Source organism: Pocillopora verrucosa, chromosome 6 (assembly GCF_036669915.1).
Source record: "Pocillopora verrucosa isolate sample1 chromosome 6, ASM3666991v2, whole genome shotgun sequence".
Lineage (NCBI taxonomy): Eukaryota > Metazoa > Cnidaria > Anthozoa > Scleractinia > Pocilloporidae > Pocillopora > Pocillopora verrucosa.
The window spans coordinates 2,789,173-2,804,525 of NC_089317.1; the positions used below are offsets into that span (position 1 = coordinate 2,789,173).

General features: G+C 38.2%; 1 protein-coding gene across 1 annotated transcript in view; it reads left to right on the forward strand.

Moving 5' to 3' along the window:
* The window catches only part of LOC131793372 (NLR family CARD domain-containing protein 3-like), a 111,844-nt gene extending 96,862 nt beyond the window's left edge, over nt 1-14,982 (forward strand). Inside the window, exons 11-14 of the mRNA XM_066169281.1 lie at nt 2,980-3,081; nt 3,510-3,614; nt 4,564-4,665; nt 10,968-14,982. Coding sequence (XP_066025378.1) covers nt 2,980-3,081; nt 3,510-3,614; nt 4,564-4,665; nt 10,968-13,750 — 3,092 coding nt within the window. The 3' untranslated portion in view covers nt 13,751-14,982. The remainder of the gene's footprint in view (nt 1-2,979; nt 3,082-3,509; nt 3,615-4,563; nt 4,666-10,967) is intronic.
* The last annotated feature ends 371 nt before the right edge of the window (nt 14,983-15,353 follow it).

The window sequence follows — 15,353 nt, forward strand, 5'->3', positions numbered from 1 at the left end:
AAGAAATCCTTCAAAAAAGAAACAAAAAAGCTGACTTCTCAATATTCTAGAGACTGAAGATTTTTTTATCAAGCCTGATGAGATAATGGTTATAAATCTAAACATGGCAAATTGAAACAAATTGAACTTGCAGTTGTAAAATATCTTTGGTGCACTTAGATACTCAGGGTTCTTTTTCTTTTACAACGAATGTCTCTCATTTTCCATTTTCTTTTCTTGTGTATCTATTAATGGTTTTTTTCGTACATTTGTACGAGACTAATTGTATAATTGTAATGGTGCAGTCTGCAGAGCAATAGGGGATTGTAATCATCCTAACAGCATGTTGACTGGTAAACAAAAGTAAAAATGTACTGCGCTTAGTTAATTTGTTAATAAGTTTAGGACATAGTGGATTAGTAGTAGATTATTATCTTTTGATAATTGATAAGGGTAGAGCCCAACAAGCTCTATATATTAACTGGCTTTGCTCCCACATTAGTGATGAAGACATAATTTCTTCTTGCAATATTGATACAATATAAAGCAGAGATAAGTGATGAGAATAAAGAAAAATATCAAAAAGAGGGTAATAAGTTGATGTAATATGCATAACATTATAAGAATTGTATGGCAGACAGTAAGGAGAATTACTAATGAGATCTGAGTTTGGAGGGAAAGTGTTTACTACTTAGTGATAGAAATCCATATGACACTATAAAATGATTTTTAATTATCATACTAAACATGTACATAAAGATATTAATAATTCTCATCTGTCCTAATTTCAGAAAGAAGTCACCTCTTCCAGGTGCATGTCTTAGTTTTCAAGTGAGGTAAGAATAATGTCTGTAAAATGAACAGATATGCTAAGAATTCTTGATCATTGCAATGATGATAACTCTTTTCATTAAGTATATAAAATCCTGATCAATAGTTATATCATGGTTGATAAGTATTGTTGGCTTATTTAAGCTTGATATGTTTGAACAGGGGGTGAAAGGGGGGGGGGGAGGGGTCTTGCACAGGTTACATCAACAAGTTCAAATATTGTATCACTAAATATTGGGTAATTAAACAACTTTAAGGTTCACATAATTATTGCAAAAAGCAACAAATTTACAGTTCATGGGGTTTTACTTTCATACTCATCATCACAGATCGCAAAAATTAAAAACACTCAGTCACACATCAAGCAAAAACCCCTTTCACCCCCTTTATAATGAGGATGAATTGATCTTCACTACAGCACATGGCATCAGCTGCTACACCAGCATCTCCTTCTACCAAGGAGACAACCAACTATGCCCGACTCTGTCGCCTTCTGGTGGATGTTGGATCCCAAGCCTTGAGAGACACTTTTGATACCATTCATCCTCCAAAAGGGCTAGATACAGTTTTGGGGCGTCACCCCGAGCATGCAACACTAAAGTCTCTAAAGAGCAAGAGGGTCTTGAATGCAACGCAATGGGGGAAACTGTATCCAGCTATTCCTTCATCTGTTTCGTCAAAAGGGTTTGATATCACCCTACTGATGGTGTTACTGAGGAACATCTGTAAGTTGGCTCCTCCAAGCACTGGATGGGACAGTCTTCCCCCGTCTACAGATTTGAGTAAGCAGGCCAACATCGCCAGGCTGAAATACTACCGTAATACTGTGTATGGCCATGCCAACCAAGCCTCTGTGGACGATGTTGCATTCAACAACTACTGGCTGGACATTAGCACTGCCATAGTAGGAATGGTAGGAGCAGGTTATGGAGCTGCAATCAGTAAGCTTAAAAATGAGTGTATGGACCCTGATACTGAAGAACACTACAGGCAGCTGCTGAAGCAGTGGAAGGAAGATGAAGACAATGTTAAAGAAAAGCTCCAAGAAATTGAAGGTGCAAATAATTCGTACCTTAGAATGTAACCTTAGTCAAGCAGAAGGTGTCGGGAGGAATGACAAAATCAGCCTTGGACATTTAGGTTTTGATTGGTGTAGTTATGTTTCAGTTACGACTTTTTAATGTTACCCACTGGTAATCTTAAAGTGGCCATAATCCACATTGGCCAAGAATACTCGAGCAAATCGTCATCTGATCAGAAACAAAAATAAAACCAATCACGATACAATGATAAACAGACATGTGCTGAAGATTAAGAAAAAAAATTTCTAGAGGGATTTATCGCTTGCTTAAATCACAGATTCTCAAAAACAGGTTTAGATAAAGAGAAAAATTTTGTGTGGAGAAAGAAATATTCTGATTCTCCATGAGGAATCGAACCTCAGACCTTCGGATTCCGCGCTCCGCTGCTGTACTAATGAGCCACAGAGACGCTATGGTGAGCTTAGGCCCATTACGTAGTTTCTATATGACACGCGTCCTGTATGCTGCTAGGATCAGCAATGTCGATAGCGGCCTGTTTTTAAATAGAATAAGAAAGATCGTAAATTTTGAGCTCGGCTAAAAAAATAGAGAAAGATGTTTTTCATCTTGTCACGAGCGTGGGAAAAAGAAAACAAAAAAACAAAAACAAAAAAGCTTAAGAGAGAGGAAAAAAACGCTAGATAGTTACCAATGAGATCAAGGGAGTGAAAGGGTTTATGAATGCTATCTTAAGAAAAAGGTAAGACTTTGCTGCAGGAAAACTAACGTGATTTTTCACTCTCAGCTAGCACATGGGACATTAAAAAAGACCTTAATCAGGTGAGATGTGAAGTAGGAAATATTGCGGAAAAATTGAATACGATGATGGCTCGACAACAGGAAACAAAGGATCGAGGTAAGTTCAGGATGAAACTCCATCTCTCTCGCTTAATCTCTGATCAAAAAAAATAGATTATGTTTTGGCGTGAGATTTATCTATCTTTAGCACATATCTTTGTTAGCTTTTAACGCTTGTTTGGGCGTTATTTGTACCTGAGAAGACATTCAATCGTTTCAAAGAGGATTTAGACCCAATCTCTAAGGGAAGTTCTAACTTACGAAACCGTAAAAATGTTGTTACCCTCAGATAAAGTGACGAATGACTTTGACTGGATGAGAACTGAAATTGGAAATCTACGTGATAAGCTGGACACTTTGATAGCACGACATCATGAAGCACAAGATCAGGGTGAATTCTTAATGCCATTTCTTACGTCACTTTTACAATTAAAATTAACCTTTTAAAATTGAGTGAAGTTTGAGAGGTGCTTTAAAATTTTCTAACCTATCAACTGTCAAAGCGCAGTGAGGTGCATATTTCTGTATGCATTTTGATTATTTTAATGATTAATGAAAATGTACCACACCCCCTCCCCCCCTCCAAAAAAAAAAAGAAAAACAACAAGAAGAAACAATAAAACAGAAAAAAAAGTATTAGAGATACTAATATTCCCAAATAGATTAAAAGAAATGAATGAAGGTTTTTTGGTTTTCCATTGTTGGTTGTTTCACATACGCATGAAATACGAATAAAAACTTGTTTCAGCTATTTCTATCAAAGTAAAGGGAAAAAGAAACCTGGACCTCTTTCAGAAAAATATGTGTTTTCAACTTTAGAAAAAACGACAAATGACATTGATCAGGTGAAAAGTGAAGTTGGAAACATACAAGACAAGTTGTCAAGTTTAATGATGGCCCGACAAGAGGAAACACAGCATCAAGGTTAGTCCCTACAGCAGCTATGAATTCAAGGGCGATTCATCTACTGAAATGCGGAGCTTCGGGAGAGTTAATATTAAGAGGGTGTTCACAGTAAGAATGTTGCATTTTTTGAGTGAACAACGTGAAAACAGATTAAACCTATATAACCTCGTAGAACGAAACATAAAGGCCCGGTCATTTATACAAAGTTTGGCCGTTGTTTAACAAAACCACATCCTAAACTATCTACAATTTAGCCGAACCTTTTGTCTGAAAAGTCATTTTTGTGAAAAGTGTCAAGAGAGCCTAAAGCTAACTGCGGAAGGACATTTATTTACTTAAATCAACCCTCTTCTAGGGAATGCCTAAGGCTCATTGTGTAAAACCGTGGTTTGGGTTAGATCTCGTTTAAATAACCGACCCAAAGTTTGTAGACTAACGTGACTCACACTGCAAATAATGAATTAGCCAAATATACTGACACAATTTGGCATACGATCGCACGGAAATTACGAACAATACAGTAAAGAGGTACTGTTTGATTTCAATACACAGTTTAGACAAAGAAAAGTCTAAAGATGGGCAATGAATAATGCTTAATTTTCATTGAAAGTAGACTTGTGTCTTGTGCGTGCAAAAAGGTGCTCTTTAGAAGGGTTTGCCATAAGACCTCTCATTGCCGTTTTTGTAACCGGCGAGGCTGTCGTGTTTGGGTTTTGCCTTACAGCTCTTTTCCGGGCACAGCCGCCTATAAGACCATCGTCACCCGATTATGGAAATAGTTACCAAAACCTCTGCCAAAACCATTTGGCATGTTGCACAGCAGAGCTGGGAATTACTGTCGCTCATTAACAATGACATTAAGTCATTTTGAAAAGTTTATTGTTTTTCCTACGCGATCTATTTTAAATGGAGTGGCTATCAGTTGACGCTTCTCTTTCGCTAATAATATTGAAATGTTCATCCTTAGGGGACGTCAAAAATTACCTTGATGAAATCAAAATTGATGTTGGAAACATGAGTCTCAGGTTGGATGAATTGGTAGCACAACAAAGAGAAACAAAGCAGCAAGGTGCGTACTGCGCTAACTAACTAACAATTGGAATACGGGCTCGAATTGGATTTTGAGGGCGAAGCTTGAGTCAACTGTCACGCGTGAAACTGAGAGCGAAAAATCCAATGGTTTAATTTAATCTAAAAGTCATTCAAAACTTGGAAAAAAGACAGGCTCGTGTTTTTATTGAATATTAACACAAATGGGCCATCCCCTGTGCTGTTGACATTTCTTTCTATCTGTCACGGAATAAATAGTGAGTAGCTAAGCCAATCAGATTGCAGCATTTACGATCGAACGTATATCTACACTAAACCCTAATAATATCAGCGCTTGGGGAGAATAACAAAAAATTATTTTGAAATATTGGGGTAGGAATCAGTTACAGCAATTGTTATTTCATCACAAATTGAATCAGATTCCTCCATGGGAAGGAAGAACCCTTCATAATTTGCCTCACATGCAACGTGTGGCTTCTTAGCTCAGTTGTAAGCAGCACGGTGATGAGGAGCTTTGGCCCCGAAAATAATTCGCAGCACGCATTCTACAGAGGCGCGATCATTTCTGTCATCAGTATAGAGAATTACTTTAACGCTTGCAGTCATTAAGTGTCTATGCGGTTATTTAAACCTGTATATTAATTTTAACTTAGGGCCAGTTCACATGGAAGTGGGGGACCCCAAGTAGGTGAGGTGACCCGCCTAGATGGGGTAACCCGCCTTTCCATATAATCTCTCATTTTATCTTGATCACGTTTACATGATAGGTGGGGTAACCCGCCAAAGCGGGTTGCCCGGTCTGCCAGATAGGGTAACCGTGTATGCCAGGGTGACAATTTGCCATGTAAACGTCTCAAGGTGGGGTAACCCGCCTAGCTGGGGTCGCGTTCATGGTAAAAAGCTCAAAAGCTAAACACGTACGTTTTAAAACTTGGTACATTTCTTAACCGTCTCAAGGTAGAAATCACCAGAAACCGCAACGGACACACAAGGAGTGTAAAATGTTCACATTTTGGGATATTTAGCGTTGTAAATCGACCATATTTCGTTTCCCAAACTATTCCCTATAACGTATTCAGTCTACGATTCCTCACGTAACCTAATACCGCGTAACACAACTCGTGACGCTTTCTTGAATAAATACAAATGTGTCCGAGAATGAATCTTTCGTCTTTCTCGAGATGTGAGCTTGGGACGCCTATGCTGAAACTCCCTAATTGCAAGAGCAACAACAACCTCAAGAAACCTCACCCCAGCACCCGGGGTTGTAAGATTGCATGTAAACGCGTTTTCTTTTTCGACCACGGCTAGGCGGGTTACCTCAACTACCTGGGGTCCCCCACCCCCATGTAAACAGGCCTTTAAAGGTTCACCTGATAACTAATACTTCATCTAATTTTAAAAGCGCGAATTTCAATTACGAACCACAAAAAATCTTGGACCGGAATCACTTCATGGAGGCCAAAGTCTTCCATCGATCGGCTGAGCTTTCTAGAGTTACGGGATACAATCTCAACCATATGTGCTAACGAAAAGTTAATGTGGAATCAAGCCGATTGCTTTTGCAAAGAACGAAATCTTTCGTTGATTCCCCGATGACTGCAATACGTTCTGTCCCGCCAGCAGTTCTCAACCGCGCCAACAAAGGTTGTTCGTTCAATACCACGTCACCAAACATGTTGTATGTTCATTTGGTCTCTGTGCCGGACTAATTAGACAGCGAGAATTTCCTGCAGATGCATTCGTGAGGTCTCAAAATGTAATGTTGGAAACTGCGCGATACGTCAATTATTCTTAATTTGATTGACATTTATAAGTGATTTCGTTTAACAAACAACATGTATGCGGCACGTATTTTATCGCCCCTTATATGGCATTGTTCCACTTGCTTACAGCGGACGTCCAGTGTGTGTTTTTTCGAATAAGTCGAGAGTTGTGAGTGGGAGTTAACCAAAGCGTTGAAATAGAATCGTTAAATCAAGTGAATTAACCGTGACTTTATAAGGAAGCGTGGTACAGCCTTTTCAGAATTTCCACAATAATCCTGTTAAATCAAATCGCTCTCGACCGTGCACTTTAGGCGGGAAATGCCTCTGGTCGAATAATCGTGGGGAATTGCAGAGATGTCGGTCAAGAATAGCCGAGCTTGACAAAGACATTCGGGAACCAGTAAAGGATAATGATTATATAAGTTAACAGTGAGTGCCTCAACTTTCAGTCAAAAGAAGGAGTCCAGGTAAAGAACGGTCTCCTGATATTAACTAGTGTGAATTCAATTTTTCGTTTCCTACCTGAGGGTTTATTTTTAATCTCTCTTATACCCTTTCGGGTAGTGCACACCTGAGGATTATTTTTAATCTCTACTCTACCCTCCTGGGTAGTGTATACCTGAGGGTTACCTTTAATCTCAACTATGCCCTCTTGTGTAGTGTATACCTGAGGGTTATTTTCAATCTCTTCTATACCCTCTTGGGTAGTGTATACCTGAGGGTTATTTTCAATCTCTTCTATACCCTCTTGGGTAGAGTATACCTAAGGGTTACTTTAAATCTCTCTATTATACCCTCTTGGGTAGTGTATAGCTGAGGGTTAATTTTAATCTCTACTATACCCTTTTGGATAGCGTATACCTAAGGGTTATTTTTATCTCTTCTATACCCTCTTGAGTAGTGTATACCTGAGGGTTACTTTTAATCTCTTCTATACCCTCTTGTGTAGTGTATACCTAAGGGTTACTTTAAATATCTTCTATACCCTCTTGAGTAGTGTATACCTGAGGGTCACTTTAATCCCGTCTATACCCTCTTGGGTAGTGTATTCCTGAGGGTTATTTTTAAGCTCTTCTTTACCCTCCTTACACGGCAGTTGCGTTAGACGATATCCATAAGCGTGGATTTGCTTACAATAACCTTAAATGTACTAACGTTCTTTTAGAGAAATGTGAAGCCTAGCTTCTACTCTGTTATAGTCAATTTTAGCAAGAGGGTTGTCTTCGGAAAATCTAAAAATGCCATTCCAAAACCTTCGCATTTAAAAGGTCATTTTAAGAATAGTTGCATTGTGCCGAAGTATGTAGACGGAGCAGGGAGACCATCAGTTGAAAGCGATTTATATTCTCTGGATTATCTAATCATCACAGTTTCCGGTCCTTAAAAGTTCAAAACCATTACCTGTGTAAAGAAGGGTTTGTCTGAGTTAGCCTTACATAGGGCCAGGCCTTTGATCATGGATGACCTTAAAAGCGGCACTGGTAAAATCAGATTTACCAGTGCCGCTTTTAAGGCTATTTTTGAGTTTCTTCTTTTACGTGTTTTAAATTGTTCCTGTTACATGTTGCTCTAACATTTGGCCAGGACTATTTGTGGACCTTGTGTTAACGATTTACCGTTGTCTTCTTTAAGACATGCATTGTTTCTACAAAGAAAATAAGCTTAGCGTACCGCCCCTTAAGTTATTTCGAATAAGATCCGTTAAGTTTCTTCGAGGAATTTCCCAGAGCTCTTGTTTCTGGACAATGTGCGAACAAAGTAGTGTTGCACCTGGAAAATGATTAGAAATGTAATTATGGGAAGGTGCATTTTTTTTTTCATTTCATTCGGAAGCACGGGTTCGAATTTCATCGAAGGCTGAACCTTTTCGCAGATTTATTCCTGTAACTTTTAAAATTATCGCTTACCTGTGGGTATCATGGCTGTATTTATGACAGAATGCTAACAAATAACAGTCACTGGCATTGTAGAGGATCCAAGCCTCAAACTTTTCGATTTCGCGAATGGATATACTTTCCTTTTAACCAACTGAGCCAAAGAGGAAGTTAGAGAATTATCTCATCTGCCAGGCTGATTTTTTGACCAACATCTTACATATAATTATCATGACGCAGGGAGAGGAAGCGGGCTGATAAATGTTTAGGCTTTTTCGTCGAGACTATGTAAAGATCTCTCACATGGATCCCTTTCGCCCTCAATAACTTCTTTATCAATTTTAATATCAGAAATTATCATATGACGGTTGATAATTAGTATTTATGTAAACGATCTACCAAATGTTTGTCAAAATTTTTTTCAACTGCTTGCTACGTGGATGACTAAGCTCCTATTGTCTTTTACCGTGAACGACTCTGCTTGAATCACTTAAAGTGTTAACTCCGACTTACAACGGATTCGCAATTGGTGTTTCAACAATTGTTCGATGCTTAATCCAGATAAGACGAAACTAATAGTTTTTGGCAGCCGAAGAATGTCTTCCAAATTACTGGACTTTAAATTATCCCCACTAGGAAAAGACATTAACCCGGCTCAATCAGTCAAAGACCTTGGAGTAATTTCTGATCCCACGCTATCTTTTGATAATCATATTTCTACTGTAGTATCGTCTTGCATGTCGAAATTATCTAAGATAAGCCGTATTACGTTTTCGATAAACAACTGCTTGAAACCATGATAAACGCGTATGTTTTCAGTAAACGATATTACTATTCATCAGTATGGTCATCCACCTCCGCCTGCAATATTCGTAAATTGCTCTACGTTCAAAACTTTGCCGCGCGAACTATCTGCAACGTAAAGAAGTATGACCATATCTCTCCTGTATTAAGAAACTTACGTTGGCTCCCCGTAAATACACAACTGTATTGCCGAGATGCTACTTTAACATTTAAATGTATGACGGATCAAGCCCAGGAATACTTAAAATCTATGTATATAACAAGAGGCAGCGTATCTGGACGTATAACCAGAAACTTTCAACGACTAAACATTCTTCTTTTTAAAACTGCAACAGGACAGAAAACGTTTTATTATAAGAGTGTATCTATCTGGAACGAGTTAGATCCAAGCCTTAAATGATGTAAGAGTCCCGCTTCCTTCAAGACAGCTGAAAAAATTACCTTTTGAATTAATTTTTAAACTAAACATATTTTATTTAAAGATATATAATTCGTATTGCATTGTATGCATTTTAATTTTGTAATCCAATTTCGTCACTGAAAAGCTCCAGATTGGGATGTGTTCAATAAATGTGTGTAAATGTATGTGTACTTTTCCAGTCTAGAGAAGGAAGCGATGACGTGATTTTTTTGTTCATACAGATTTGAATAGCTTAAACTCTCTAAACTCAAATGTGAAAGAACACAAACCAATTTTTTCAAAATTAGCTACTCATTAACACGTTGACCGAACGCTAATCAATATGATATTTGATACGTTTTGTTCACCTTTTTCGTCACGATACAGAATCATTTATCAGAATTTAGCGGTTTAAAATGTTTCGAAAATCAGTTTGTGTGTTCTTAATGCTCTACCCTACTATCTTTTCTTTCTGAAATGGTTAAAATCTAAGATTTATGTATAATTCTGCTGTCACGTTAGCAAAATTACCATAACTTTGAAGTCACTAAGGCGAAGAAAATTAATAAGTGAAAGATGTTTTTACATTTCTATAATTTCGAACATCTTATTGGAAGAAATCCCCCGCAGTTTTCTATGGTCTGGTCTGGACTTGAGAAATATCATTCAAGGAAGAAAGAGTACTTTTGACCAAGTTAAAAAAAACGGCTAACGGGTGTTTTTAAATAAATTATGGCTAACCTCTGAATGAATACTTATCAAAATTGGAATGCTTTCTAAACCTCTTATATATCACAAAATTTAGGAGCACAAACGATTTCTTGCTGCATGCGGTGTTTTACGAGGGGCGTGCTTGTCAACTTTTTGAAATTTTTGATATCGCAAGGGGTCAAAAAAGGGCTTTTTGCAGCTTTGACTATTAAGAGCTCTCAAAAAAATCTTAACGTATTTCTAGAAACCAACGTGGCTTTATTTACTTACTACCAAAGATAGTTTAATGGGAAGAGTTTGAGGCAAAACTTTTCTCTGATGTGAAACGCCTTGGACCGCTCTTACAGAGATCGCCACTTAATTGATACACAGTAGCGTATGAAATTGACATGATAACCCATTATATGCAGCGGATATTGATCATGTCGAGTTTAAAGTCTGCCTAGTTTCCAAGCCCCCTCGTCTGTGTAGTGTTCTCAAACTTTTGCAGAGAGAAATGTCTTATTTTGCAGTTTTTTTCAAAGTGTATAATAAAACATCTGTTTAATTCGGTTTTTTTCATTCCATTATGAATTATCAAACTTCGTGTCTATAATATCTGCTTCAGCCTTCGGTTTCGGCGGATAACTCAGACCAAGGTGGTGATATTTCATGATATCATGCTCAGTATCATCCTATAATTGCTTATTTTTACGAGAGTCATGGCGTCATATGGCGTGTCGGTAAGAATGCCTTATAAAACTAACAGCTAATTCTTTTTCAGATGGATTTGACCCAACTGGAATTATTGATAATATTCGTCAACTCTACAAAAAGCGGGAAGGTTGGCTGGCACCGTTTCCCTGGTGTGAAGATTTTCACTTCTCCTTTGACGACATCTACACCAGGCTTAAAGTCATCTACAGAAAGAAAACGAGAGGAACCGCAACAGACCGAGTTGTCACGATGTCTGAAATCTTCAACAAGCACGAAGAATGTGAAGAACCAAGAGTAATATTAATTGAAGGGAAGCCTGGTATGGGAAAGACAACGTACTGTAAAAAAGTTGTTGTCGACTGGGTCACAGGAAAACACACAACCGGAAATTGCTTCACAAACTTCGTAATAGTTCTTTTGATCAAATGTCGTGATGTTCAGTCTTGCCTTTGGGAGGCTATTGAAGATCAACTTCTGCCTCGAGAAGTTGGTGAAGACCAACGAGAGAGATTCTTCGACTTCATTCGCCACAATCAATCTAATGTTCTTCTGGTACTCGATGGATTGGATGAAGTTTCTGAGAAGAAGCTAGCTATGTTTTCAGAAATTATTCAAGGGCGAGTACTGCCAAACTGTCGTGTGGTTGCTACGGCACGACACGAAGCTGGAGTCAAAGTTCGAAAATACTGCGACACGCTGCTGGAGGTTGAGGGATTTACACTAAAAGATGTAGAAACCTTCGTCAGAAATTACTTTAGAGCCGAACCAGAATTGGCCGAGCAGCTTATCAAACACCTATATTATGCTTACGACTTATATGAAATATTGACGAATCCTCTCAACACTGCGCTTCTTTGCCTGGTCTATGAAGATTTGAAAGGTGTATTTCCTGAAAGCAGAACGAAGCTGTACATGGAAATAGTGGAATGTGTACTAAGGAGGTACAGAACAAAGCAGCAACTACCAGAAAATGGTGAAGACCTTGTTGACCTTTACGAAAGCCAATTGAAACACCTTGGTTCGATAGCTTTGAAAGGTTTACTTGAAGACAACTTGGATTTTGACGAGAAGGAGCTTGGAAAACACAAAGGAAGCGATTTACCTGGATTTGGATTTCTGTCAGTTCAGCCTGGAGGCAGTAAACTAAGACCAACTAGACGATATAGCTTTCTTCACAAGACTTTCCAAGAATTCTTCGCAGCGTTCTATCTCAGTTGTCAGCTTATCCAGAAAGAAATCAGTACGAACAGCATAGCTACTGGCAAAAAATATCGCCATCAACTGAAAGATGTGCTTCTGTTTACATTTGGTATGCTAGCAGCACGATGCGAGGAAACAGTGGTGAACCTTCTGGAAAGCATAGCAACACAGTTAAACCAGGAAGAAGAGCAAGACGTGGGCGTTATATTAGAGTGTGTTAATGAATGCATAAAGAAGAACAAAAATGTTGATGAAAAATTGGCTACCGCTCTTGGCGCTTCTCTTCAAACTGAAACTGTTAAAGTTTCAAGAGTAAAAGTGGATGAAACTCTAGCTGTCTTTTTAAGCAACTTTCTGAAAACAAATACAACTGTGACAAACTTAACATTGAATGAATCTTCGCAAGATGGGGTTGCCGCTCTGGCAGAGTGTTTGAAATATAATGCATCGCTAGAAACGTTGAGCTTGGATGGTAATTTAATTGGTAATGATTGTGCTGATGCTCTGGGTGAGTGTTTGAAATATAACAAATCGTTGACAACGTTGGATTTGAGTGATAATGAAATTGGTTATGATGGTGCTGCTGCTCTGGGTGAGTGTTTGAAATATAACAAATCGCTGACAACGTTGGATTTGAGTGATAATGAAATTGGTGATGATGGTGCTGCTGCTCTGGGTGAGTGTTTGAAATATAACAAATCGCTGACAACGTTGAATTTGAAACGTACTGTAATTGGTGATGATGGTGCTACTGCTCTGGGTGAGTGTTTGAAATATAACAAATCGCTGACAACCTTGGATTTGAGTTTTAGTAAAATTAGTGATGATGGTGCTGCTGCTGTGGGTGAGTGTTCGAAATATAACAAATCGTTGACAACATTGGATTTGAGTTTTAGTAAAATTGGTGATGATGGTGCTGCTGCTCTGGGTGAGTGTTTGAAATATAACAAATCGCTGACAACGTTGGATTTGAGTTTTAGTAAAATTGATGATGATGGTGCTGCTGCTCTAGGTGAGTGTTTGAAATATAACAAATCGCTGACAACGTTGGATTTGAGTGATAATGAAATCGGTGATGATGGTGCTGCTGCTCTGGGTGAGTGTTTGAAATATAACAAATCGCTGACAACGTTGGATTTGAGTAAGAATAACATTGGTGATGATGGTGCTGCTGCTTTGGGTGAGTGTTTGAAATATAACAAATCGCTGACAACCTTGGATTTGAGTGAGAATAACATTGGTGATGATGGTGCTGCTGCTCTGGGTGAGTGTTTGAAATATAATAAATCGCTGTCAACGTTGAATTTCAAACGTATTATAATTGGTGATGATGGTGCTGCTGCTCTGAGCGAGTGTTTGAAATATAACAAAACGCTGACAACGTTGGATTTGAGTTTTAGTAAAATTGATGATGATGGTGCTGCTGTTCTGGGTGAGTGTTTGAAATATAACAAATCGCTGACAACGTTGGATTTGAGTGATAATGAAATTGGTGATGATGGTGCTGCTGCTCTGGTTGAGTGTTTGAAATATAACAAATCGCTGACAACGTTGAATTTGAAACGTAGTATAATTGGTGATGATATTGCTGCTGCTCTGGGTGAGTGTTTGAAATATAACAAATCGCTGACAACGTTGGATTTGAGTTAATGAAATTGGTGATGATGGTGCTGCTGCTCTGGGTGAGTATTTGAAATATAACAAATCGCTGACAACGTTGGATTTGAGTTAATGAAATTGGTGATGATGGTGCTGCTGCCCTGGGTGAGTGTTTGAAATACAACAAATCGCTGACAACGTTGAATTTAGATTGTAATAAAATTGATGATGGTGCTGCTGCACTGGGTGAGTGTTTCTTTCGCTGACAACGTTGGATTTGAGTTATAATGAAATTGATGATGGTGGTGCTGCTGCTCTGGGTGAGTGTTTGAAATATAACAAATCGCTGACAACGCTGAATTTGGGTAGTATTAAAATTGGTGATGATGGTGCTGCTGCTCTGGTTGTTAAGTAGGAGTGTCATCCTCATGTGACAATACTTGCAATAAATAGAACCCTTCTAGGACATGGCTACCTTGCCTTATGACCAACTTTAAGAAGCGTTTACGTCAGGAATAGGCAGCGATTAATGACTCTGACCTTGAACAGAGTAAATGTACAGTAGCTTTCATTTATCGATATCAGTATTAGTATAAGACTTACGTAGCATCTGTTTGCCAAGATTATTTACTTTTGTAAGAGCTTTTATAAAAGCGTGTACGTTTAGTCAAGAGACCGTTACACTTTATTACAATCTTATCCACACAACTTTTACCTTGTCACGTTTAATGGATAAAGCTGTTAAAAAAGACTATGCTTCATCTGTAACGCGCGTGCGTGTAAACCGCCAGATTATCCGCGTAAGGGTAATTTGGAAACATTGGACTGCCTCGGATTTTGTTGTAGTTGAAAATCGGATGTAATATTTTTGTCTTTAGTAATAAATTCTGCTCATATATATATATTTTCTATAGGGACTGCCATAATTGGTTTAAGGTTAGAGTAATTATTCTTTGGTGATCAGTTACTTGATTCTCATAAACTTACTTTAGTGTGATAATGTGCTGACACTTTTAAGTCCTGTGAGAAATTTGAAGTTGATAATTCTTAGGGTGCAAAGAGTTAATTAATAGAGTTGTAGCCATGTTGTATGGTAAGACTCTTCATGATGACTACATGAGGCTTTGTTGTAGGCTGTGAAGAACAATCTATTTTTCGAAGTGAACTTTTTTTTAGAAAAGTTGTTACAAGACATTTTTTAATTTTGTAAAGGTATGTTTACTTGAACCATTTATGTATTTTTTAAGACGCAACTGATATAAGTAAAGGTATTTTCAGTAGAATTTCAGTTTTTCTCCTCTATTTTTTGTTGATGCGTATACTTTTTTTTGCGTTCATCCAGAAAGCTCCTTAGCCTGCTGCTTCCTTTCTTCAATTCCCTTTTTTCGTTTGATATTTCTTGTAAACTGACCCATGGTCGATGCAATTTGGATGTTTTAGGGGGTGGGTTTTAATCTGCTTACACAGAAAAACTGGGTGAAAGAGTGACTTGTCTTGCTAACTGAAATCAGAGAATACCTATGGCCAACTCGTGCACAGAGTTCTTCATCTAGAGATGAAATATGGTTGTGAACCTGTAATTATATTCCTTGTAGCAATGTAAGGTTGTTCTTATCTCAAAAGCCGAGCATGGTAACCATCAACTCCGCTGAGA